General features: G+C 38.0%; 5 protein-coding genes and 1 pseudogene across 6 annotated transcripts; 1 reads left to right on the top strand and 5 right to left on the bottom strand.

Annotated features, from left to right (window-relative positions):
- Positions 1–289: 289 nt before the first annotated feature.
- On the bottom strand, positions 290–4,805 carry LOC113095133 (uncharacterized). Its single transcript, XM_026260744.1, has 6 exons — positions 4,725–4,805; positions 2,737–2,814; positions 2,561–2,650; positions 2,344–2,448; positions 695–866; positions 290–614 (listed from the first exon to the last, which is right to left on the bottom strand). Exons 1-6 carry the CDS (start codon positions 4,779–4,781, stop codon positions 427–429), a joined length of 690 nt encoding a protein of 229 aa, XP_026116529.1. The 5' UTR covers positions 4,782–4,805; the 3' UTR covers positions 290–426.
- LOC113095135 (uncharacterized) lies at positions 4,798–6,441 on the bottom strand. Its single transcript, XM_026260747.1, has 4 exons — positions 6,329–6,441; positions 5,436–5,794; positions 5,198–5,274; positions 4,798–5,088 (listed from the first exon to the last, which is right to left on the bottom strand). Exons 2-4 carry the CDS (start codon positions 5,746–5,748, stop codon positions 4,798–4,800), a joined length of 681 nt encoding a protein of 226 aa, XP_026116532.1. The 5' UTR covers positions 5,749–5,794; positions 6,329–6,441.
- A 1,177-nt stretch (positions 6,442–7,618) lies between these two features.
- Positions 7,619–11,433, bottom strand: LOC113095134 (zinc finger protein 394-like). The gene is made up of 3 exons (XM_026260745.1): positions 10,739–11,433; positions 10,071–10,189; positions 7,619–9,760 (listed from the first exon to the last, which is right to left on the bottom strand). Exons 1-3 carry the CDS (start codon positions 11,019–11,021, stop codon positions 8,657–8,659), a joined length of 1,506 nt encoding a protein of 501 aa, XP_026116530.1. The 5' UTR covers positions 11,022–11,433; the 3' UTR covers positions 7,619–8,656.
- A 1,705-nt stretch (positions 11,434–13,138) lies between these two features.
- Positions 13,139–16,716, bottom strand: LOC113095130 (zinc finger protein 229-like). The gene is made up of 4 exons (XM_026260743.1): positions 15,828–16,716; positions 14,757–14,884; positions 14,266–14,374; positions 13,139–14,166 (listed from the first exon to the last, which is right to left on the bottom strand). Exons 1-4 carry the CDS (start codon positions 16,093–16,095, stop codon positions 13,148–13,150), a joined length of 1,524 nt encoding a protein of 507 aa, XP_026116528.1. The 5' UTR covers positions 16,096–16,716; the 3' UTR covers positions 13,139–13,147.
- A 504-nt stretch (positions 16,717–17,220) lies between these two features.
- LOC113095129 (PR domain zinc finger protein 1) lies at positions 17,221–21,483 on the top strand. 2 transcript variants are annotated; one of them, XM_026260741.1, is made up of 4 exons: positions 17,221–17,821; positions 18,120–18,271; positions 18,575–18,686; positions 19,175–21,483. In XM_026260741.1, exons 1-4 carry the CDS (start codon positions 17,551–17,553, stop codon positions 21,325–21,327), a joined length of 2,688 nt encoding a protein of 895 aa, XP_026116526.1. In that variant the 5' UTR covers positions 17,221–17,550; the 3' UTR covers positions 21,328–21,483. The 2 variants fall into 2 exon arrangements, with proteins under 2 accessions (XP_026116526.1, XP_026116527.1); XM_026260742.1 differs by lacking the exon at positions 17,221–17,821 and adding an exon at positions 18,415–18,461 and having other exon boundaries at positions 18,157–18,271.
- Positions 21,484–22,158: 675 nt separating this feature from the next.
- Positions 22,159–26,872, bottom strand: LOC113095132 (von Willebrand factor A domain-containing protein 7-like; annotated as a pseudogene).
- Positions 26,873–27,088: the final 216 nt, after the last annotated feature.

Genomic DNA, 27,088 nt, shown 5'->3' with positions numbered 1-27,088 from the left:
TTCTGTTTGCTTTTAAATATGTCTGCTTTTTAATAATATTGTTGACATATACTTTGTTTTATATTTAACTCCAGGAGACTGTTTCTAACATTACACATTACATGTGTCTGTTTTACTTTTATTACTCATATGGAGAGGAAAAACTGGGAATTTAGGAAGTCCATGGTTAAGACCATTTCAAAAGTTGAACTATTAATATCATGTGGTATCTCAGTTGTGGTAAAATGAAAGATTTTAGATAATGTACACATATTTCAGCACTTCTCAGCTCTGAAAAAAGAAGCACAGATACATTCTCAGTAACTGTTTATTTCCACAACACAGTTTCATAATCCACCAAAAACTACAGTTCTGAGTGTTATCTGCAGCTAACAGGGAACTAAATATATGAACTAGTGAATCAACAGTAACAGAAAATGAAATGCACTACTGATGTTCAGGACTTTCCTCAAATGAGCAGGTTCCTTCAAGTTCCTCTTCAGCATTGAACTTCTGCTTGCATTTAGTGAGATGTGTTTTTAACTGGCCTCTTCGAAGAACAGTAGCAGGACAGTAGCAGCAATGAAAATGTGCATATTCTCTGCATTTTAAGTTACACTTGACAATAGTGAAATCTGAAAAAGAGTCAAACAAGAGTGGATTAACATGCCTTGACGAAAGATCATTTGAATGAATTTGGAAGCACTATACACACCCTCCTCATGGACAGCCAACTTCAGATGATTCTGGACGTGGTTCACAACGCTCCCTGACTCTCTTGGCTTGTAGACCCAGGTCTCACAATAAGGGCAGTGATACTTGTCACAACACTGAGTGCACTTAGAGATACAGGGGGTTTCTCCACTTTTAAGGACAGTAATATGCGTCTAAAAAAAAGGATATTTTTACAAATTAAACAAGGATTACATCTTTACCATCAACATGTTGACAATTAAAAATTTGCTAACAATTTGTAATAATCCAGATTTTAGCTTATTTACTCAGCTAATATTTATTTCAGTATTTTTTAAGTTTGCCTTGACAATTTTTAAAATCTAATCTAAATATTCTTACATTTGCAAAATAGGGGTTATGAGGACCCAGCATGATATTAGGAAAACACAAAGTCAATTCCAAAAGGGTTCATGTAAAATGCAAGTGCCATTAAAATACACTAACAATATAACAAGACAAATTGTGCTCATTCACTTACTGAATCACTTGTTGGTGTTGAGTCCATCCTTGTCATGGAGTATGATATATGACAAATAATCCTCATTATTATGCACGTGCATTAAAGACATCCAGCGTGTCAACAAAGTACCGTAATACGCATTTATGATAAAAACATCCACTATGCAAGCTAAATTATTATGTAGTGGATTAGATGATTAAAGTGGATCATCATGCTACAGTCTGCAGCAAAACCCTCTTCATTTCTTACAGAGAGGAAATGCAATAATCCTGACCATATTTAATTGAAACATGATTGAATTGTCCTTTTCCTTGTGTGTGCTTGTTTTATTTTTAATGCTATATAAGTCTATATATATATATATATATTTTTTTTTTTATAATTATTTAATAACCTAAATTCATTCAATTAAATTGGCCTTTTTTAATACTTTACACTTTTTGAAAGGTCATGGGAAAAAAATAAAAGTATAAATTATTATAAATAAATCATTAAACAATATAAAAATATATATTAGAATATAATTATTAATTTATCTATATATATATATATATACATTTTCTTTAAAATTGTCAATTGCATTCTTATTCTAGTCATTACATTTTGCACCATTAACCAAACAAGCATAAACGGGGGGAAAAATCTGTCCTACTAGCATAGCAAGATGGTCTACCCATACAACGTTTTAAAGGAATAGTTTACCCAAAACTTAAATCTGGGTGAACTCTCACTCATGTTGTGTCAGTTGTGTTTCTGTCTATGCAGGGTCAGAAGAAAGGTCTTGGATTTCATAAAAAAAATTTTTCTTAATTTATGTTCTGAAGATGAACGAAGGTCATGTGTTTGGATGAGTAATTAAATGACAGAATATTCATTTTTGGGTGAACTATCCCTTTAAAACATTGTATGGGTAAACCATCCTATGCTAGTAGGACAGATTTTCAAAACACCTATGCGAATACATTTGTTTAAATGTTTAAATAATCTATTTGTCTATTTATCTCTTATCCTAATTGTTAAGTTACACATAAATGTCAAATTGAAATTTCTTTTTTCCAATTAGCTTTCTTCCATAACATTTAAGCAATATAAATAAAAGTGAATTCATGAATGATTCATCATCATACAAGCAATTAAGAGATTAAATCTTTGAGCCTGTGAACTCTAACCTTTACTCTCCTTCGAAGGTAATCCCTGCGGTTGTGTAGCATCTTAGTGCATCGAATGATCACCTCAGCCTCCCGTCCATAAAACTGCGGCAACGCAGAAATGATCTGTGTAAAAGCAAACCACAATACACTTCCTGAAAACATGACTTTATCTTCATGCATTTCAAGATATCAAAATGGATCATTTCAGCAGATGGAAAAATGAAGAGGACTGAACCTTCGCTGTAATGGGACCCCACTCGATGTTCCTGCTATAACAGGCCCTCTGCCACACCTGAAACTGAGTCAGGATCTCTCTGGCCACAACCTGGTGAAAACACAAGAAACAAATAATACTGGTCATTCGATCGTTCAAAAGCCTTTAAATGAAACTCACTTCGTATAAATGCTTACATTGAACGTCCTCTGCTTGTTTATGGGCTGTAGATTTCCTTGTTCTGTGGGAATGTGCTCTGCAAACCTTTGGCCGATCTGCAACAAACACAACAATAAATTAGTAAACCTAAATTTCTATTGTTAATTTTCATATCAGCTTGGATGCATTTAGAAACATTTCTATGCCTCTGTAATATTCCGCTCAAAGAACGTTAATGTTTTTGAGAGACTGACTGCTTTGAATTAAAGTTCAGTTAATTCTCAGGTCATGTATGCAATCACATGCATATAACCTGCTTGTTTATTATCATAACAGACAAAGATAAGTCTGCAATTTAATATTATATTTCAAATGGAATGCTGAATGTTTGTCAGAAATATCTGCAGTCGTGCATTAGTAATAATAAAATATAGCAAATAACAAATATTAAATTAAATATTCCCAATTTAATGTCTTGCTAGCATTTACTGCTTTTGTTGGAAAAAAGTATACAAATCCATCAGATAATGACCTGTGCGTCACTCCAGGAGAGGCAGGCATCAAGACACAATGCTGCTGGAGATCACAGAAACCTTGTGGAAAGGGCTGAGCAGGAGGTCGTGTATTGTCCAACAAGGGTGTTCATCAATCAAAAAAACAAAAACACTGAAAAGGAGTCTGAATGGAAAACTGAAATGGATCTGGAGCATTTTGGACTAATTATACGGTCTTGATGAGGAGGGACTGATTTGTCAGAAACAAGAAAGAGAGCTGCTACAGTACATCTGATGGTTCATTTACTTTTTCCAACAAAATGCCATTAAAAAGTTGAAGCTACAGGGACACATCACAATTTAAGTGAAGGCCAGGGTACCTTTCTAGTCAAAATATAAAGAGTAAAGTCATTCTAAAAAAGATATCTCAGGAAAGAGAATGTGCTACATACACAGTCTGTCTTTACTGTTGTTGAAAATAATATACAAAAACATTAAATACATAATATATACCAGCTATTACACACTGACTGATCACTACAACAGCAAAATAACTCCGGTTGATAAAACCTAAATAGGTTTCCTCATCTTTCCATAATGCAAAGATTCCATGCATGACCATTTGTCCACATCTTGTTTAGTTGTCTCGAAGGTGGCAACTATGGGACAGTGGTATCTTCTTGAGTTTTAACAGAGCAGACCGTTTATAACATCTAAACATGAATTGATCCAATTCCGAATCAGTATTTCCAAACATAAATTAGTTATGTTTATTTCCCTCCTCTTCCATGGACTTTCAGTAAATGAGCCTTCATTTGCCTGGGACCCAGAAAGCTCTTTCCACAAAAAGGGCAATTGTGAGTCTTCCCCGCGTAGCTGTGTCGTCTGAGATGAACTCGCAGGTTGGTGGCTCGATTGAATCGCATCCCGCATTGAGCGCAGCTGAAGAGTTTTTCCCGCGTGTGGATGTTCTGATGCTGCCTGAAGTTGCTCATTCGAGCGAAGGCCTTGCCGCAGTGCGGACAGACGTGGGGTCGCTCCCCTGAGTGGTTTCGCTGGTGAGCCTTCAGCTCGAAGTTGTAGGCGAACGTCTGATCGCACTGCGAACAGCTCAGAGGCTTCTTGCCCTTGTGAATCAGCGAATGAGCCTTGAGGTCGGATGCTCTCGCAAACTTTTTCCCACATTGGGTGCAATGGTGGGATCTTTCTGCATGGATTTGTTCAGGCGTCCCATGTTTGTCCTGGGAGAAACGCTGTGGGTTTTGTGCATGGCGGATTGCTTTCACACCTGGACAAACATCATTGTGAGAATAGAGGACAGAACTCTTTGAACCAGGATAACTTTGTCCATTTTCTGGTTGGACTAATGAATGTGACCTCTCTGGTATGCTAGAGAGCATCAGCTCTGTTGTGCATAAATGACTGTGTTGTGCCCTAATACCTTGATTTACCAGTGTGCTGACTGAATAAGGTGTGAAATATGAGGTGGCATCTGGGATGTCGAGAGAGTTTAGACCTGGAAAGCTTTCTACCTGTATCTCCTCCTGATCACAAGGACCTCTGAGCTCTCCCGGACTCGGATCAGCCATTTCTGCTTGGCATCCGTCATCTCTGTTGACCGCTGTCCCACACCAGAACCATCTCTTCCTCCTCCTTGACAGGTAGAAGATCCAGCTCTGTTTCTGTTTTTACTTTTCTGTTAGGTGAAGATGATGGCAAGTCCTCGTGCGCATCCTGAGCTGAAGCACTTTGTAACAGTCTTGAGGTGTTTGAGTCAGTTTCCTTACAGAGAGTAAAGTCTTTGGCGGATTTGTCTACATTGCTCACTGTGGGTTTGAAGTCACTAGTGGACTCATTGTGGATGACTGAATTGGCCAGAATCCTCTGCAGAAAATCCTGATGAATTTGTGCATTGGAGTTAGGTGTGACGATCTCTTTTGTATTCTGTCTGTGTACATCATTCTTCTCCTTAGAGAGTGTGTGTGCTGTCGTTTGTTTGTCAGACTCCAGGCGTTTGTCTGGCGCTCCACACATCTACAGGTAGTGTAGGCTGATTGGTAGACTGATCTCTCAAGCTTAGGCCTAAATAAAGACCAGAAAAAAGGGCAAAAAATTAAGTGCGTGTTGTGCAGAGATGCCAGAACAGGCTTGAGCCTTCCCTACATAAGATAAGTTATAACGGAAAAGATGGATGGATTAAATAGTTTAAATGATCAATAATAATAACAGTAGTTGTATCTCACCCCGGACTGTCTCGACAGGCTGGCTCTCATCTCTGCTGGACTCTCCAGTTCGGCCACAGTCCGGGCACCGTGTCTTCCTCCCTCGTTCCTGCTCCTGCTCCCGCTCCCTCTCTCTCTCTCTCCTCTCCCTCAGTTTACTCTCAGACAACTGCAGCCTTCGTTTCAGGACCTCCAGCTCCTGTTTCCGATTGCCCACTTCCTTGAGGAAGCTGTCCTCCACCAGCCTGGTGATCTCAAACATGGCTGACTTGAGGACGGTCTCCATGACAAGGGAGAGCTGAGACTGGAATGTGAGGAAAAGCGCTTCTGACATCGTCCTGTCTCCTCGAGGACACACTGATGCAGGGAAAATAACCACCCTGAAAAGACATAAAGGCAGAATCAGAAAACTGTGATATTGCTGGCATCATGATGAACTTGTCCCAAATCTGGTATTTTATCCAGACTCTCAGCAGGTGGAAGAGTTGTTATTGTTGTTTGTGGACCACGTGCATGATGCAGCACACAATCTGATTATTACTGCAAAGCTGCAAATTCTATGTTATTAGAAATACGTCTATATATGCATATGAATGTTTTCACTTGGGTTTCTGTGGTAAATAAGCTCAGTAGTGACCCTCACTTCGGGCATTTAAAGGGGGGGGGGGGGTGAAATGCTCGTTTTCACTCAATATCCTGTTAATCTTGAGTACCTATAGAGTAGTACTGCATCCTTCATAACTCCAAAAAGTCTTTAGTTTTATTATATTCATAAGAGAAAGATAGTCTGTACCGATTTTTCCCTGAAAAACACGAAATTAAATGAAATGAACAGGACAGTGGCAAATAACGAAAGCCACATTATTTATACGGTAACCTTATGTACCTTACGCAAGTACTTTATGAAAACGAACCTCACACAGCGAATTCCTCAGCAGAAACACTCGGAATAACGTGAAAAAAGACGGTGTTATTGTGGTAATATGATCGTTGAAGTTGACAGTGTCATCTTGAGCGGATGCAGATAATTTTGATGTTCCGGTGCTACTGCCCTCTAGTGGCCTGGAAGATGCCACAGTGGGCTGAAAGTGCAAGTAGTGAGCTGGAGGAGACATTTAGTTTTTGTGCAATTACTTGACTGTAATGTACGTGAATAGAATGAGTCTTCGTTAGTAATTACCTGTTCATTTGTAACGCGCGTGTTCTAATCATAGACTGTATAAAAACCATTCTAATCCGTGAGCGCGGATACTGACAGATTCACTTAGTTTACTCGTTTACAAAGCTCATCAACCACTGAACCCATGCCCCTTTGATTTAAACACTTCAGTGGTTGCACATCATTCTTACTAAGGCTTTTGCAAAATGTGTTTGAAGATCAAAGTCATTAATGACAAGTAATAAAAGCAAAGAACTCAAACGTTTTGATCCTTGTGTTGTTATCTTGATTTAACCCTAAAGCGGTAACTTGTGATCCTCGGTGTAACATTTCTAATAACTGTTTTTGTTTTAATAATATTTATTATTTAACATTTTCTATTTCTAAGATGAGGTTTGATTTTAAAAGACCATTTAACCTTTTCTAATCATTTATAATTGTGTTGTCATACAGCAAGTGTCACAAAAATTGCACAACACGGTAAAAAGTGCCACATCTTGCTCTGCAAGAGCCACAAGTTTGTGTTTCATCATGTGCTGTTACTACCGTGTTATTAGTGTATCAGTATTATATGTGACCACAAAACCTGTCATAAGGGTCAATTTTATTAAACAGATTTCATAAATAAGCATTCCACTGATTCATGGTTTGTTAATATAGGAAAATATATTAACTATTTGAACTATCTGGAATCTGAGGAGGGTGTAAAATAATAATAATAATAATTATAAATGTTGAACAAAAATTCTTAAAGTTGACCTAATGAAGTTCTTAGCAGTGCAAATTACTAACGAAAAATTAAGTTTTGATATATTTATGGTAGAATATTTACAAAATATCTTGATGGAACTTGATCTTTACTTAATATCCTAGTGATTTTTGGCATTAAAAAAATATTATTTTGACCCACACAATGTATTGTTAACTATTCGTTCAGCATATGTCTGGTTTTGTCATGCAGGGTCACATTTCAGTATTAGTGCAATAAGAAAGGAGAACATGTCAGTTATCAGAAGGACCACATGAGAATATCACATGACCCATGTACATACCAAACAGATGGAGAAGTATTTAATTTAGCTCAATTTAACTTTACAAAACAAAATATATATGACAAAAATGTAGACATTAACGTCCTGCCATTTGGTCCATTTTCAATGCAATTTCATCATTTATATTTTTCATTTTCACAGAAAAAGAATCAAATGATTTGAATTACAGTCACAGAGCCTGTAATGTACGTGGCTTACTCCGGTGTACCTGATTCACCAATAATCTGTTTGCATGCATTTCTGGAAGAGTTTGCACAGTGTGTAATAAAACACAGTCTGTGGCATTTAATCAACAAAAGACATTCAACTAAAAAGAGAAGAGAAAGTAGCTTGAATGTACCAGCTGTACTGTTACTCATTCTTTATGCTTTAAAAAACACAGGAACCATGTCATTTAATGTCACTACATTTTAAAATAGTCATTTGAAGTTTAGCAGGTGCTTTCATTGGCTCCTCCTGCATAGGTTTGAACCTTTAACCACTGACATCTAAATATGAACATGTAACTATTTAAGCCCACAGCAGCATATGCACATAAATTCGTTTTTCAAACAGTTTATCGCATATCTTAAAAATAAAAAGGAAAAAACAGTAATGCACCATTTCAAATAGCTAATGCTATGCATCTGAAAAAACAAACAAATCAAAAGGGATCTCATTTGCCAGTTTATACTTGAGCAATTGTGTTGTATTCATCAAAGCTATATATATTTTTCTCTTCTTTTGATTTTAGGGTAAAATGTGGACATTTATTTGTGAGAAATAGCCTGTTCCATATCAAGAGGGAATGGAAAAGTGGTCTGTTTTAAAATATTTCTATTTATCTTGATAAAATTTGCATTTCCCCTGAGTGATCCGGTCACATCACTACAGATGAAAATTTTCTGAGCATGAGGTTCGAAAAATGAGGTCTAGTAATTTTAATACAATGGATGATATAAAAAAATAAATTAACCATTCAACAAAACATCAATTAATATTCTAATGTGTTAAGTACCAGATTCTACCACTATCACCCCCCCAACGTCTCGTCATACATTAGAGTGAGTGAACTCAGAGTGAATTCTCTGATGTCTCTTCAAGTTGCATTTCTGGGTAAACCTTTTCCCGCAGTCTGTGCAGATGTAAGGTCTCTCGCCGGTGTGAACCCTGCGGTGCGCTTTCAGGTTACTCAGTTTGGTGAAACTGCGTCCACAGATGGTACAGCAGAACTGCCTCTCACCTGTGTGGATCTGCTGGTGAGCTCTGAGGTGACACAGATGAGAGAAGCCCTTTCCACACTGGCTGCAGTTGTGCAATGTCTTTGCCGAAAGGTGCCGTGTGTCCCCTTGAACCCTCATACTGACCATCTGCGGCAGACTTCTTCCTGGCTGTATGGTACTGAAACTTCTTTCACCTGTAGTGGCTCCTTCAGGATACTGACGGATATGAGAGGGTTTTGGAGCAGGAAGGGGTTTACAGATGGATTGTCCCCGGTCAACTTCAACAGCGCCGTGATCTGTCACAACCGAACTGGGATGTAGAACGATTTTTGTGTTTTTCCTAACGGGTGATGTGAGATGCTGCACGGTTTGTGGTGCAAGGTTCTGAACCTTGACGGGAGGCGCAGGATAGGAAACCCGCTCCTGTCTTTGAGGCCCAGTGATTAGAGGATCTCCAGGCTGAAGATCTAATTGTGCTTTCTTAGCACTGGTTTGAGCAGAAACCACCTGAGGCCTGATCCTTTCTATATCTTCCCAGTCTGGTGGAAGCATCACTACAACTTCCTCTTTAACAGGCCCTGAGTCAATGCTGCCTATTTGCGGTCTCAAACCTGGAGACTCTGAAGATACTGAGGTCCTGGCTGGTTCTGGCTGTGAAACAGGTGACCATGCTAAAGGGTCTTTTTTAGGATCAAACCATTTTTTGAGGTTTCGGTGTCTGGCTTCATCCACAGGTATATCTGTGCCAGATCTGCCACCTGGTTTGTGGTCAGAATCTGTCATTCGGAGTCCATTGGTCTCTTCAACACTGCCCGGAGGATCTTTTTGTTTGTGTATTTGAGGATGTATCACTTGACAAGCTTGCGGGTTTCTAGCCTCTGTTGCTTCCTCTTTCACTTCTCCTCCAGGTTTAGGTTCACACACTTGATCGACCTGTCGTGCACAAAACATGTGCGCATTAGAAACTTCCTACATACTGAAGCTAAAATTATGCGAGCATATTTTTTACATAACATCTAGGCAAATTACAGTGGCCCAGTATATGGCTTAAGTATTTGGACATCTAAGCCAAGTTTAAAATGTCAGAATTTTTATTGCATAAATTTATCAAAAAATAAGTAATTTTGAATGATATCAGTTCCCCTCAAGTTCACTAATTCCCTTTGGCACCCAAATCAAATGTCCAAATGCTTACTGTCTTCTGGGTCACTGGATATTACCAGTAAAATAATACCATACACACATTTTGTTTAGTTTCTGGAGCTGCTGAAGGCTTTTCATGATTTGTGCTTCCCTTGGGACTGCACCTCCAGCTACTGTCAGAGGCTTTTTCCTGCTTTACATCAAGTGCGTGGTCCAAACCTTTCAAGAAGAAGAAGAAGAATAGCATTCAGTGCCAAATAGATTGTCACACTTAACCAGTGTTAATTATTTTACTGAATATAATAATTTCTTGATGATGTTACATGAAACATGAGTCAATGGTGTCGTGACACTCAAACTGCGATCTAAATATATATTATTTTTTCAAATATATATATAAAAAACGAGATTAGTTCAAAGTATTTAAACTATATATAAACTTTCATTAATATATTAAAATAAAATAAAGCTCGAATTACTGTAATGGGGGCCTTTAGGTGCAAAACTTTGAGAACCACTGCTTTAGAAGATCATTAAGTTCTTATTAAAAAAGAGAAATATAATACACTGAATGTTCAGAAACTTTTGCTGAAATGACGACAGGGAAATTATTCTGTACTTTTTAAAACATCTGACACTTGTTTGTTCATTAAATAATGAAAATTGCATAACAATTTTTAATAATGTAGAAAACTATAGCCACCATTCTGCACGTTGTTATATGTCTGAGTGGCGATGGTCCTCTTGGAAAGTCTTGTTTCTACTCACTGCTCTGTGCTTCGGGGCCTCGGTGTAGTATCCTCCTCCTGGACACCGCTGTCCGACCACAGTCCACACACCTCACCCTCTTAAACCTCTCCCGTTCTCTCAGTTTGGCCTCCGACAATATCAGCCTCCGTTTGAACGCCTCCGCCTCCCGCTTGCCTCGATCCATCTGCTCCAAGAAGCTGTCCTCCACCAGCCGGGTGATTTCGTACATAGTGGTCTTGAGGACTGTCTCCATGACCGCGGACAGCCGAGTCTGGAAGGAGAGGACCACCGTGTCCGTCATGATCCTGTGTCCGATCTAACGTTAATCGAGCTCGCTCTTATCAAGATAAACGGATCGCTGAATGATCATGACATTAAAGACCACCCATGGTGATTTTTACCTCAAATATTTTAGTTTCTATTGAGTACTCATTTCACGTATGAGTATTTCGGGAACTTAATTTCACGGTAAATATCGCACTTCACACTTTCGCTGCTAGTCAATCAAACCCCGATGATAAGATCCTCAAGTGTAAGTTAGCATCGAGCTTACTACATCTGTCTGACGGTATGAAGCGCGAGCAAAAATAAAGACGTCCTTTAGGCGCGAGCAGCTGTCAAGAAGACTGTAGTACATGCTACCTGGTTTATTTTGACAGTATGTGAATTTGACGAACGTATGAACGAAGAGATCAGCAGACAGACAATGGTGTTGTTGTGGGTTGACGTCACGGGTTGTACGGTGGCCTTGTTGGACAGATCGGTTTTTACCCGCTTTGTTATGGAATGATAATAAACCAAAATAATTTTACAAATAAACAAACAAAAACCACATTACTTTCACACTTAACCATTTTGCTGAATTTAGAAGACGACAACACAGCAAGTTAAAAAACAAGTGCTAAACTAAAATCATAAAAACTTTTGTTACTGCAAAATATTAACTATTAAAAAATGTAAGAAAATTATTTAGTTTGACTGTATATACTAAAATAACTAAAACTGAAATAATTTTTGATAAAATATAGACATTAAAAATAGCACACAAAAAAAGAAATTACTAAAACCTAAAATTAAAAATATAAAAACGAATAAAAAAAAAAAAAAAGATTAAAAACTGTAATAGAATCTCGTTTGTTATTAAAATTGACACTAAATCACAGGAAGGTATTAAAATTGTAGTATTAAAGGGTTAGCTCACCGAAAAATGAAAATTAGCCCATGCTTTACTCACCCTCAAGGCGTCTTGGTGTATATGACTTTTTTTTTTCATTCGAATCCAATCGGGAGTTATGTAAAAAATTGTCCTGGCTCTTCCAAGCTTTATAATGGCAGTGGGTTTCAAAAGCCCAAAAGAAGTCCAATCAAACGCATCCATCCATAGCAGAAGTTAGAGAAAAGTGTTTCCAACACTTTAAATATGGATATTTTTATAACAAAAATGCATCAATTCATTCATCAATTTAGCATTATGCAGTGTTTTATAACACTTGACACAAATGCTTGATTCTGATTTGTTGACAGGCATTCTGGGTGTATATATTTTCAGTAAACACACAGCTATGAAGTCACTAGTTCCAAGTGTTTCAGCTGCATTATAATATCTCTGTACATCGTTGCCACATAAGCACTTTGTATGTGCATTACTTTTATATATATATATATATTCTATAATGCAGTATGAGTTCTGATAATCCAATAATGAAAATAAGCAAGCATTTGGAATAAACAGCTGGAGGATGTAATCAACCAACAACCAGATTAATTTTTCAAATGACATTTGACTATGTATCGCTAAAGCAGGGAGCTGAAAATAGACTGATATATAACAAGATGTGATGCACATTGCATATTTGATCAAATATGTTTGGTAGATTTATTAAAATAAACAGAAATACATACATTTTTCAAAATGAGTGTTATAGACAATAAGGCTCTAAAGGAGATAAAAGTGACAATTTCTGACCACTCTGCATCACAAGTAAACAATATTCAAACTTTTAAGGGATGCACAGTTGGCCACATTATCCATAGCATAACTTATAGGCATAGTTCACCCACAAATGTATATTCTGTCATCATTTACTCTTGAACCTGTTTTACTTCATTTCTTCTGCTAAACACAAAATATGAAATTCTGAAGAATGTTGGAAACCAAACGGATTATATAGACAAAAAAAATAAATAAAATCCTTTATGTTCCACAGAAGAATGACATGCAAGACTTAAACTACCTAAGGGACAGTAAATAATGCATATTCAATTTTGGTTGAACTATCCCTTTCAAAACAAACTATTTAAATTATCCAGAAGACATAACTATAATGGGAGATTCCACAGCAACGATGTTATGATTTATGGAAAATGTATGGCCCTCCAACAATCTGTGATCTATGACCTTTCAGCAGTTTAAGTTAATTTTTTTTTTTATGGATTGTCCTGGTCAGCACTATGTTTGCGCTGATGTGACCTGAGATGATCCAGTCGTTTGAAGCTCAGTCCACAGATACCACAGCTGTATGGTCTTTCTCCTGTATGGGTACGTTGATGGACTTTCAAGATGTCGGCCCGGGTGAAGCTCTTGCTGCACAAAGTGCACTTGTGTGGTTTCTCCTGTGTGTGAATACGCTGATGCAGCTTGAGGTTCCACAGTCGGCTGAATTTGTTCCCACACAGCGTGCAGGTGTAGGGCTTGTCTCCGGTCTGACTGCATCGGTGCCTTCGCAGGTCACTGAAGGACGAGTACCCTTTCCCACAGTGGCTGCACAGGTGGAGACCGTCCCGCTGGTGGACACGTTGGTGCACTTTTAGGTTGCAGGCCTGAGTGAACTTCTTACCACACTGGTTACATGTGTAAGCAGCACTTGAAGTGACTTTTGCAGAAGCCCTGCTGTCTCCTAATGCTTGTTCAACATTAGGTTTCAGAGAGTGATTCAATGCATGTCCCTTATAAACTGCACCACTAGCTGTGTCCCCAACATACAGTGAATGTCCTCTATGTCCAGTACCTCCTGCAGCCCCACTTCGAATTTCTGTGAAGGAATTTATGTCTTGCAAGTGGCCATCTGCATTAATAAGTAAACAGTGCATGTCCCTATCCACATCTTCTGTCTCTGGGCTGACCTGCAATGGTAAAGATTCTCTATTTCCTCTCTTACTCTTAATGGAAGAGCTGTGACGATCAGGCCCAACTGCAACCGATACTGAATTACCCAACATGTATTCGGTTTTTTCTCCGAGACCATCCAGGTCTCCCATGTCCAGTTCATGCACACTGTAGCTTGCTTGCTCTTCTACGTCATAACGTGTTCGGTACGTCAGACCATGGATGTCTACAATATCTGCATAAGCTTCATTGTCAGCGGTCTGATCAAGTCCAGAGCTCCACTCTTCCTGAATCTGCTGCAGCTCCTGCTCACTGTAACTGTGAGCTGAGAAATGAGCTCCTGGGAAACCAAACATGAAGAAAAATCTTCAAACACAGTCTAAAGTGAGAGAGTTAAAGCAGTAATCAATAAAAAAATTATATTAATAATAATTCACACCTTCAGTATCCACCGTCCACCCATCCTGAAGCTCTTTATTAGCGGCAGTGACATAAAGGGTCTCCTCTTTTAATACACAGTCCAGTTTCCTGACCTCTGTGCTTGCAGACTACAGAGAGCACAATGTGGCAAAATGCACACAGAATGTTAAAATACCCTGTATTGTGATTAAACAGATAATAAAAAAATGAAAAATTCTAGGACGGGGACTTGGTTCTAAATAGGTTGTTCACTGGATAGAGCATCCAGTTGATTTTTAAGAAAGGGGCAGAGTTTAAGCAGGTTAAATGATTAGAGATGTCAGAAGATTGAGTTAAAAAAAAATGTAATACTGTACACACAGATTAAAATGTTCACATTAAGATCAATAACAAGCATGTATTCATCTTAACAGCATTGTTTTTCAGGTTTCAGAAAGCTTTTGAGAAACGCTGCAGTACGAACAAGGTTTGAGGTGATCAAAAAGGTGGTTTATTCAGAAGGCTACTCACCTCTGCTGTATTACTGGTGCTGGTTTGGACTTCTAACCTCTCTTTTCCCAAAAGTGTGTCAGACTCCAACTCGCAGCTTCCCCAGTTCCCATCTGGAACTTTCTCCTGTTTGAGGCTCCGTTCATTTTCTACATGTGGTCAAGGGTGAATGCAACTGTGAGAGGGCATTGATTACACAGGCCTTTAATGGTCTTTAAAGGGATGGAAGGAAAAGTCATATATCTGAAATGACATGGGGGTCTTAATTGCTTTTTAATGATATATTGCAAGTTTGGATTTTTGTTTGGTCAGATATACTGGTTAACCGAATTTTATTTATTTTCTTCATTTAGGGTCATGAACATGCCTGCAAAGTGTTGATGTGTTGTTGAATGTGCTTGCAAATGCAACTACAATTATGATGTTATGATGGGTCGATTAAAACTACAAATGTTTTTATGTATTTTAAGGCAGTTTTTCAGCCAGTATGAGGGTATATTACATTAATATTTATGCATTGTCATTACATATATATCTGACATTTTAATCAGTTCTTGCATGTTCAGTTCACTGTGAATCTCATTATTGTTACTAACACCATGCTGAACTGCTCCACTTGTTTAAAAAGTTAAAATATAAAATAATTGCAAACAAAGTAAAATAATAAAAATTAAAGAGTACTGTTTATAATATTCATAATTTGTGAACAAATGTATAAAGTTGTTAAATACAAATACATACAGAACATATTTTCATGTTTTATTTATTTTGTATTGTGTATTAATGTTACAGATTTTTTTCATAGTGTGATTTTTGTTGAATTGTACTGAATCCTGACCCCCACCAAAACTACCAAAAACCCATTTTTTATTTTTAACCTCATACAAGGGTTAAGAATGCAAGATGTCGGTTTGCATGGTACACAATAAATTCCTAAAATTATACAACAAAGAAACCACTACTTTACCAATTTCAGATATGGTCATACGGTTCCTATAGATTATAAAATCATTACATTGTATTTTTGTAGAACATAAAAAATAGTCACAGTCAATGCATTGAGCATCAGACGAATTGCGATTGTGTACAAACCTGATTGTGTTGACATTTCCTCTTTTCCCTCGTCACACACCCGGGCTTTGTCACACTCTGCACACCTCACACTCGTCTCTTGATCTTTCCGTCTGGTCTCACTCCACTGAAGCCTTTTCTTCAGAGTCTCTACCTGCTCTCGACTACGGGACACCTCCTTCACGAAACTGTCCTCCACGAGACGGGTGATTTCAAATATGGCAGCTTTAAACACGGTCTCCATGACCCCGGACAGCTGTGACTGAAACGAGTGTATGACTTCGGACATAATGACGAGTAAACAGATTCTTAAAAAGCCTTAAACCAACCGAGAATAGTTTAACTTAGCTACTTTCTTTGTAATATAAACAAGCTAAAAAGGCCTCCAGCTCGTTGTTTGACGTTTCAAACCAAATTGTCACATCATATTATTTGTGTTTTCGAACCATCTTTTAGTTTGGTCAAATTTGCACTAACGTTACTCCATGTACTTGCTCGCGATGACTGTTATTGTGCCAGTGTTCGTTGACGCTAACTAACGTTACCGGTTATTGTTCTCTTATTATTGTCACATTTAAACAATGTATCATAAACGATACGCGGAGAATAATCGCTGATCCGAAAACATGTTCTCGTACAGCGGTTCTGACTGAAAGCACTTCCTGAAGCCACCCTACGGATGGCAGTAAGGGACATATTTAAAGGGACAGTTCATCCAAAAATGAAAATAGCGTTTACGCATTTACAGCATTTTCCTTTTACTCATCATTTATTTGCATATATATTTCCCCAATTCAAATAAATACATAAATAATTATTTCCTTTCATGTTGTTAGTAACATGTGTGATATTTTCTTCTGTGGGACAGAAAAGTAGACTTAGGGTAGAAGGACAGCCCCAGTCACCATCCAATGGAAGCAAAATAGACCGAGACAAGGTGGGATTTCACAGGGGAAAAAACATTTTAAAAGCACAATTTAAATGAAGTTGTAGCTACAACATTTAACTGACGTCATATTTTTAAGTTTACTTCACTGGTCTATAATACAGAACATTAGATCATAAGTTATTATATAGACCAGTGGTTTCCTTATTTTATGACAACAGAAGTAGCAGATATAAGACTTAAAAAAATCTTCAGAACGACTGCTCTATAGGCACGCTGTTGGAAAATGCAATTTGCATGTACTTCTCTTTTCTAATGTAGACCTACTATAATATTATAATATTACTATAATATTAACTGCTAGTTCACTTTTCAGTTACTGATAGCATAGTAAGAAACAATGTGTTAAAAAGTGCATGTTTTATAGCCTATAATTTGGAAAAAATATTTTTTTTTAATGCATGTAAATGAAAGTTTCTATTGATATTTTTAATGAGGCAATCGTAGGTCTTTTTTTTTCTTTTTTTCTTTTTTTGGAAATCAGCTGAATTTTGTCAAGATGCAGGATATTTAGATTTCTTGATCCATTAAAACCACTTAAGAAATAGATTACTGGACTTTGAAAAAAATCGAATAAATCAGTAAGTTATAAAGACGTCGTGACTCTGCCTTATAAAGACATCGACATGTATACATTGTTTAGACTGCGATATCTTTAGGCTACTGCAGTCTACAAATAAAACTTTGTAACATTCAGAGCGGAAGTATATACCGCCCTCCTCTGGGCGCGTCATTTTGACTCTCGTTGACAATGTGAAAGGGATCATAACGTGTTCTCCATAAACTTAACTTAAAACCATGCCGGATGCGAGCGCAGACGACTTTGACGGGTTTCAGACCCAGTTCGCGCAAATCATGGAAACAATTTTACAGACTGCTGTCAGGGAAGCGACAAAACTTTATGAAGGCACTTTGCAACGCTTGAAAGCGGAATTGGTGCAGTTGAGACAAGAGAAAGTCAACACGAAGACAGGTGTTACATCCATCCAGAGCACAGAGAGATTCTCTGAAGCCGGGAGCCAGAGGCCTGGAAACGTCTTTAAACACCGGGATATCGGCGTGCAGTGTGGTAGGTCTTTTTATTCCATCAGTGTGTTCCTGGGTTATGGCGTGCCTTAAACACTTCCTGGAAAATTAAAACGACTTTTAACGCCTTAGACAGAGTCAGATGGTAAATACATAATAATGATTTCAGTGGCCTCTGACTCTTCAGTTATGGATTTTTTTTGTTTACAAATAGGCTATATTTAATACATTAATATATTTAATGTATTTTTATATACATTTTATCTCATACTATGTAATTTGTAATTACCTCTCATAAAAACATAAAATGTTTACAGTTTTGTTGTTGTTGTTTTGGTCAGAAAAGCCCACTTTGGTTGACAGAGGATGCAACACTCTTCAGTTTATAGGACAACATCTTAATGTGGGAGACATAACTAGTGATAAACTCACAGATCTATGTGCCAGTGAGGATGGGAACAGACAGCTTGCATTGCTCCTCATCAAAAAAGAGGTAAGAAATGACAGGTCATATGATAGAAGAGTAACTGTTTAGTCTTTCCCTCCTCCCTTCTTCCCCATTTTTGTTTTGCATATCAGTTATGTGGCGAGAAACAGCAGAGTTCAGAGACTGATGTCATATTTCCTCTCTGTAAGGGTTTGCTATATTTAGAGGCTTGACTGAAAGTGCTATGGGAGGAGAGGTCAGTTAGGATTGAGTTTAAATCTTATGTTTATAGTTGATTTTTCTGGAGTGGATAGTATTTTAATGCTATAGCCTCTTTAAAAATTATTATTTTATGTTCTGTGTCTTCAGCCTCAAGAGACTGAATGCAACAGCTATGCACCAGGATACTTTCTACTAAAGCAAGAGGGTGCTGAGCCCATACTGGTGCGCAGAGAGCCAAATAAGGACATCGTGAAAAGGGGTACAAGAGTCATTCACAATTTCAACTGAACAATGCAGGAATAAATTCTCATTTATGTCATATCTTATATGTAGCTCTTTCACAAGTCCACAATGGAGACTCATCTGCTTGGTGTAATATGAATTTACTAATTTAGCAGCAATTGATTGATTTATTAGAGTTATTATATAACCATTTTTAAAAGTTTAACTTTTTACACTTTTTTTTATCTTCTATTTGCATATATTTATCATAGAAGAGCCAGTCTTTTTCAAATAAAAAAAATGTGCATACATATTTACACAGTTGTATTTCACTGTTAGGTCCATAGACCAAAAAAAAAAAAATAGTGCTGATGAAATTACCCCATCCCATAGTGTACACCACTCAGATACTCAACTACCCGTAATCTATCTAATGAGGACTCCGTTTGCAACTTTGCAACTCTTTATATTTGCATTTTGTCTTCCTTGTGTTCCTTTCTTGCATCTTCACCTCTCTATTCACAGTTGTGGTCCCACCAGCATTGCAAACAATAACCAGGCCCGATAACAGCAACAGAGGAAAGTCTCCACCACCACCAGTGATTCCTTCCTCTTGTAGTCGCAGAGTGGATTCCAGTGGTCAAATACCCAATCAGACTATACAACCCAGCCGCGGTACATCTGAAAGAACATTGGAAAACACTGAAGGCTTGTCTTCCCAAAACAAAAAACAGAATGCCATTGCATCAGCACAGACATCAACTTCTTCAGTGCTTCCCAATTTAACCCAGACTCCTGCTTCCAATGTTAACTCATCTGTGCCAATGATTGAGCTGTCTGGTGCTCTATCAATACCTCAGACCAAGCCTACAGCATCATTAGTTCATCGTCGACCAAAACCAAATCCTCAAACATCAAACCAGACAGTAGTCCTTCAGAAAGAGGGGTCAAATATCTGTCAAAACACTTACTTAACTCCTGTACCTCCAAGCCAAGTCTTAGTTACAGAGCCTCATTCCTTCAAACAGCGAGCTCAGGCATTGGTTTCACATACTGGGAAAACTTTTTCAACCATTGCCTCGCTAAACCAGGCTCCTGAGCCATTAACCCAATGTTCCTCTCAACTTACACAACCACCATTCTTTCCACCACAGTCCATCAAAACTCCAACCCATGAGATGCCTCCACAAGTACACACTGTCGTGCCATCAGGACACATTCCTGTCGCAGCAGCTCCAAATACTCTTCCACCAGTTCAGGATAGGACTCCCTCATCCAGTCTTGTTCCTCCTCAATCTCATGCTTTTGCATCACCACAGGTAATGCCAGCACATTCTGTGAATTCAAGTCCATCATTCCAGTTCCCTTTGGTTCTGCCACACAATCCGGTTCAGGCGACGCCACCTTCTTATCTGCCAACGCATGTTCCATTTCCTTGTCCACACATTCCAGTTAACACAATTCAGGGATCCATCTCCTTAAACCCACCTCATGCTCCACTCACTCAATCTCAATATCCACCACAATCCAATCAGTTCTCCTCTTCTCCAGACCATTTTTTTCCTCCACCCGATAATACGCCAGGTTTGCTTGAATCTCTTGATACTTTGCATTTGCATTCGCCTATCATGATAACGCCACAAGATGCCTCGGAGCTGGCACCCATGCACCATTTTCAGCCACCTGGGCAGTTTGCTCCTCTGCTAACACTGAAGGAGCAACAAGCTGCTGCTGCCGCTTCCACTAACGTTGTTTTAGGGCGAGTACCCATTCCATCTGTAGGTACCTCTGGGTCTCCAGTTGACAACTTTGAAGCAGATGTACCATTTTCAACATGTTGCTCAGAGAGAAATGATAAAGACCTTTCAGAAGATGATGACACGCCCACACTCCAGTCTAGAATTAGAAAACAGAGAAAGATTTGCTCTAAATCTAGACCAATAGATCCTGCATGTGAGGACGGCAGACTTATGGTAAAGGATAAGAGGGTGGATCAGGCGCAGAACAACTTGATTAGTGAAACACCAAATTCTGGCCTAAATAATGGAAGTCCACTATTACCAAAACCTTTGGGCAAAACACTGCAGAGAAATACAGAGTGTCCCCAGTGTGGAAGGGTCCTCAGCAATGCATCAGCCTTGGAGAACCACATGAGACTTCATACAGGCGAAAGACCGTATACCTGTTCCCAGTGTGGGAAAGCGTTTCCTAGTGTACGAGGTTTAAACCGGCACATGAAGGTCCATGCAGAGGAGAAGCGGTATCAGTGTGAGGAGTGTGGGAAGAGTTTTGTATACCACTTTACGCTTACTAAACATCAGCTTATTCACTCTGGAGAAAGGCCATTTCCTTGTAAAGTTTGTGGAAAGAGGTTTTTGGCCAAGGCGGACCGGGCTACCCATATGCGAATGCACACTGGAGAGAAGCCGTTCTCTTGCACCCTATGTGGGAAGAAGTTTAAACATCGAGTCGCTCTGAATATGCATATGCAGGGGCATAGAGGAGAGAAACGCTACATCTGCCCCCACTGTGAAAAGGGATTTGTGGATCTAGGCAATTTTAAAAGACACAAGCTCATCCACACAGGGGAAAGACCGTTTGAGTGCAAGGAATGTGGGAAGCGCTTTACTCAGTCGGCCCATCTCAAGAAACATGTCAACACACAACATGTCACATGAAGAAAATGATTTGAATTGTTAAATATTATGCATTTAGTTGGTCTACTGATAATTATTCTGTTACAGAAAATAAAACAGTATTAGGCCCAACTGTAAATTAATTTATTAAGATGCCATTATTAAAATAGAAAAGTAGAAAAATAACTGCTTTACTGCATTGACTTTGTGCATGCTCTTTTTCTTATACCAAGCTAAGCAAAAAAAAAAAAAGATGATTACCTAATGAAAATATTTTTAAGTGCTTTAATAAAGCACATTTTAAATATGAAGTAATTAAATGGGAAGATTTTTCTATTCTTTTGTCAGTGTGGAACATACTGCATCTTTCATTTTTTTATATAAATATGTTGATAGTTTTTCTATTGTCCATCCTACTATAAATATAAATAAAACACCTTGGGTGGCATTTTGTAAAATGATACCTATGTAAACTGAGTTTGTTTGCTCCACAGTTTATCTTGAAATAGTATTAGCAATATTCTATATGTGAATATGAATTGTACTAGTATGATGCAGACAAGAAAAAAATCATATCAGCCACTGGGTGTCAGTGTATGATACCACAGATTGTCTAATGCGCCGTTTATAAAGCTCAAGATTGAAATAACTTGCATGAATTGCCATAGAGATGAAAAGCAAAAGAGGAGCAGAAACACACTGTGAAGAATTGTAAATGGAAAAAAAGTATATTTTCATTTTAGGCAAGCATACAAGCACATTGAACGTTGTACACATTCCAATTTATGATATAATTTCATATTCAAAATATATGTGACATTATATGTTTACACAAAATATACTAAAAATAAAGATCTATATTTGAGTAGAAAATAGTATATTGTGGATTGTAAAACATTTATTTGTACTGATCATACACAAAACTAGTATGTGACAAAAAAATGACGATTATAACTTTTGAAATAATAAAAATAACAGGGGATTCGTGAGTTACAGTTGATTATGATGAAATGCTTTGAAATTTCAGAGCTTTAAGAATGCTTTACATTTATATTGGCATAAAATAATGGTTTGACTGTGTATTTGAATGGATGAACTCCATTTCACAACATAGGGAAGATGTCAGGTAAGAAAGTGTATAAAAGCAGAGATGCCCACAGAGGGAGGGACATGCTAACAAGGCGCGAGCCTGTGTTGGACTTCATGGTGTTACTGCATCTGCCCACGTTCCCAACCTTGTCAACTGCAGACAAAGTCACAGAAGGTGAACAACATGAGGCCTCATACAGACCCATCACCACGATCACACCATCTAACACTTCCCTCTGGGTTAAGTTTCCACTTCCTTGCTGGATGGAAATGCTCTCGATGCCTGTTCCATAACCGTCTGTGATGTTGACAGACAGTTCCCAGTTTGATGAGTTGCAAGAAGAGGAGTTGCAAATACCCTTTACATCGACGATTTCACATTTTGGAGGTGTGAAGTCAGTAACCTGAATGAAACAGTAAAGGTTAGTTGAAACAACAACTTAGTGTTGAATTATGAGGTATATAGATTTCTTTAAAACAACGGTAAAAAGAATATCCTTGTGAAATGCTGTTATAATTAAAAATAACTTTTCTGTTTAAATATATTTTTAATTGTAATTTATTCCAGTGATGGCAATTAAGCATCATTACGCCGGTCTTCAGTGTCACATGATCCTTCAGAAATGATTCTAATCTATTGATTTGCTCAAGGAACATTTATGTATGATTATTATAAGCAATGGTGAAAACAGTTGAGCTGCTAAAAATTTTTTGTGAAAACCATAATACATTTTCTTTCAGGATTCTTTGAGGAATAGTAATTCGGCAGAATTTATTCAGAATAAGTCAAACACAATTTGTTTTGTTTTGTGTTATGAAACAATTGGCTGTCATGGAAATCATGTTGAAATCTAAACTGTCCATTTTCTTATGCTGGAACGCCACTAGTGCAAAATCAGCAGAGAATCTGAAAAGACTGAAATAACATTCGAATGAAAATATTCCAAGCCCACATTCTTTTCCATGGAAATTTCACAATAGCAGTGGTGTCCGAAGTATTGGAATTCATTACTCAAGTAGAAGTATAGACACTAGGGTTTAAAAAGACTTTTGTAGAAGCTGAAGTATCAACTCAAGCTTTTTACTCAAGTAAAAGTGTAAAAAATGAAATGGCAGTAACAAAGCTATTTTTAAAATGTAAGGAGTAGAAAGTACAAATACTTGCGTGAAAATGTAAGGAGTAGTCGGCTGAAAAATAATTACTCAAGTAAAGTATAGATACCCCCAAATTTCTACTTAAGTACAGTAATTAAGTATTTGTACTTCGTTACTTGACAACTCTGCACAATAGCAGAATGCTTCGTCAGTCATTCTGAAAGCTCTTGAGGTTACCTTGGAGAGAACAGAAAGGCGAAGGACAGCATAGTTAGAATCACTTCCTCCTGGGCTTTCTGCCTGGATGGTTAGCGTAACATCTGTGCCTGAGACTGTATCACCAGGTGGAGTGAGAGACACAGTCCCCTGAGCACTGCCGTCACTCACGAGATTGAGCCTGTGAGGGCAAAGAAAACAGAATAGTAGCACTGAGTTTTGTTCTTTATAAGACAAGCTGGTTAAAGCATGTATGTCAATCATCACTGAGTGATTTGAGAACTAAGTGAAGGAACTACGTTGATGGATGAGTCATAGGGATGTTTTTGTCATTCCTTGCATGAATTGTGTAGGTGCCACTGGTTCCCTTGGTTGTAACAGTAAAATTGAGTTTAAATACTTGTCCTGGTAGCATGGAGCTGTCTGCTCTTGCCTGTAGATGGAGAGAAAATAACAGAATACAAATTACATTTGTTTAAACAACTAGCTATAGCTAACTACTGCCTTCGTAAGGAAGTATAATGGTCATGGGAACTTAGAAATTACTGATTTTCTCGACCCACGAGTTAGTTAGTTATTTCAATAGATGTTTATGTTAGCATGTTGTTAAGTTAACAGCACAACACTTAAATAAGCTAAATAACACAGTCCACAAATATAATTAATTTTTAATTTCAAGTTTTAATAAGAAGAATGCAGTCTGTACCTTGATGGTGACTTTAGACTGAGACATCAGTGTGGTGGTCTGCCTCTGGAACTTCTTTCTGGTGGTCTTGTCTTTTCCCTTCAGCCTTACGACAAACTCTCCTTCTGGCACTTCGTTCACAGTAACCAGGTAATCTCCATTAGCCATTTTCTCAGTGGTTCCTTTAGACACTTTGACCCCAGACACCTCCATGAGAGCAACCTCCTGCAGCACTAGAGCCTCTGGACCTTTCTCTCCAGTCAGTGTTAGCAGCAGCTTAACCGGTGAGCCTAAATAAAGAGCAAAATATCTGTAGCCCTACACTTCCATTCAAATCATTCAATAAGAATTGTTTAATAGTTAAACAGGGCGAATGTTTAAACCTGATTCGGCCGCCCATCAATGGCAGCAAATCCAGGATGGGGACCTTTGAACTCCTCCACAAAGTCATAGATGAATGTAATCGCACTCTGACCTGTAAAACACGGTTTAAAATTAGAAAGGCAAAAAAGGGTCTAAATACTCTCAACATCCATCTCTGGGTGCCTATTAAAGAACAAATATAAATTTCTATCATGACTCTTTTGAAGATTTTATCATGGTAATGGATATGACAATGTTAATGTATTTGGTCTTGGCGGAATAGATCTGCTACGCTGCTGCTGTTGTTTGTTACTGAATTTAAATTAAATTAAATTAAATGTATGCATTTAGCAGACGCTTTTATCCAAAGCGACTTACAGTGCATTCAGGCTATCAATTTTTACATATCAACCCCTAATCTAGCGCTTGCTTGCTTGCTAGCTAGCGCAGTGCTCTACCAGTTGAGCTACAGGAACGCTGCTGTTAATTTAGGTTATTGCTGATATTGCTGTTGATACGGTGCTGTATTAGATGTACTGCTGCTGCACAAATAGCATATGTAGCAGATCTATACAGGTGGAGCTGGGGAAGGTGGAGAGTTTCAGAGGAACTCTAAAAAGCTCAAGCAAATGCTAACCATCCATTCAAATGTAAAGCAGCAAACTCATTGGCTGCGTGTCCAACATGAACCAATCGGCTTGGTTTAACACTGTAGTTTAATGCTTTAAATAATATCATAGTTTGTGTTAAAGACCCAACATGCCTGAGCTTCATGAGAGGACTTTATCTGTATTCTTCTCATAACAGGTTGGCAATAGTTTTATGTTTGGCTTTGCATTGATTTATCATATAGTACATGATGGCTCACCCATCACTTTTATGGTGTAGGGCCGTGTTGTCGTCATGTCAATGTGCCACAGGCCCATCTCTGTTCCATTTAATTGGATTCGTTGCAGGTTTCCCACTGTCTGAATTGTTCCCAGAGGTCCGTTGACAACAGTGTTCGATTGAGTCACTCCTGGAAGCAAGTTAGAAACTTACCTAGATATCTTATATTGAAGCTGAACACAATATAATACAATCCATTCTTGTTGGGGTTATTATAGTCGTACATTTTTTATTTAGTTTTTGTTTATTTTCTTTTTGTTTTGTTTTTAATCAGGAAAATTTAATTTGGTTTAGAAAATAATATGAGTATATTTATATTATTTAGTTCAAGGTGTCTCTGAATTTACTTGTGGGGCTGCAGAGGTTGAACGTGAGGCCAGTTCCTGTGATGTAGATGATAGTGTTGGACAAAGACCCGTCCAGTAAGAAGGGGAAATTCTCTTCACGTCCTGGATCCCTAGAGCACTGAAGAATTGTCACCTGATAGATAAAGAAACAGTGAGCAAACAAAAATAATAATAGAAAGTTATTTGAAAATACAATTTTGTTTGTATTTTTGTCAGTGAGCTAGCATAACTGTTTTGTTTGTGAGATGATTACAATTGTGAAAAGACTATAAGACACTGATCATACCAGTGCTGAACTAGAGGTGTCTACAATGATGGCAGTAGCTTGAGATATGCTGGACTTGGAGACCTCAATGACTTGACCGCCAGAGGACAAGGCCAAGTCATAATATATCTGAAACTGTGACGATGCGCTTGATGCTGTCAGCATGAAAGATACCTGAAAAGAAAGGCCAAGAGATGGAAAGTGGGAAACTGATGGAGGGCAGGTGAACATTTTGATGGCAAGGACTGCATGTGAAACAAGAATGGATAGATTTACTGTAGACTTGGTGCTGCTCTGAAGGGCTTTTATGGTATTGTTCAGGTGTTCATCCTTAGGTGGAGCATCCGTGAATACATATATATATGAGGAGGAAGGAGCTCCTGTCAGAGCCAACTGTGGAGAAACAGAGGGTGGACTCCTTGCTCAATTATCTAATATTTCTTAGTTCTAATTAGGAATTATATTGGCAGTATTCACATTTGACAATTGAGAAGATTGGCTGAAAGTCCACAAATAAAACACAGTACCTGAAGTGCTGACAGGCACATTTCTGGGATATCTTCTCCTCCTCTAGCGCGATCTTGGAGATCTCTGACTTCATAACAGCTGGGTCTGTGGTTCTTAATAGCGGTCCAAAGTCTACAAATTAATGGAAAATATATACATATTTGGTCAGTAAATAATTTAGATTTATATTCATTTAGACTAAATCTGTTCACTTTTGCCATATTTGCCTAGTGAGCTACCTACAAAGGTGATATTTTAAGTCACCATATCACAAAGCCTTTATTATGATTTAATTTTGCTTATGTTTCCTAAGATATATAATAAGGCAGCAATGCATGTTTTTTTTTT

Source organism: Carassius auratus, unplaced genomic scaffold (genome assembly GCF_003368295.1).
Source record: "Carassius auratus strain Wakin unplaced genomic scaffold, ASM336829v1 scaf_tig00215629, whole genome shotgun sequence".
Lineage (NCBI taxonomy): Eukaryota > Metazoa > Chordata > Actinopteri > Cypriniformes > Cyprinidae > Carassius > Carassius auratus.
Note: the sequence above shows the minus strand (reverse complement) of the source record. Positions and strands in the feature narration are given on the sequence as shown.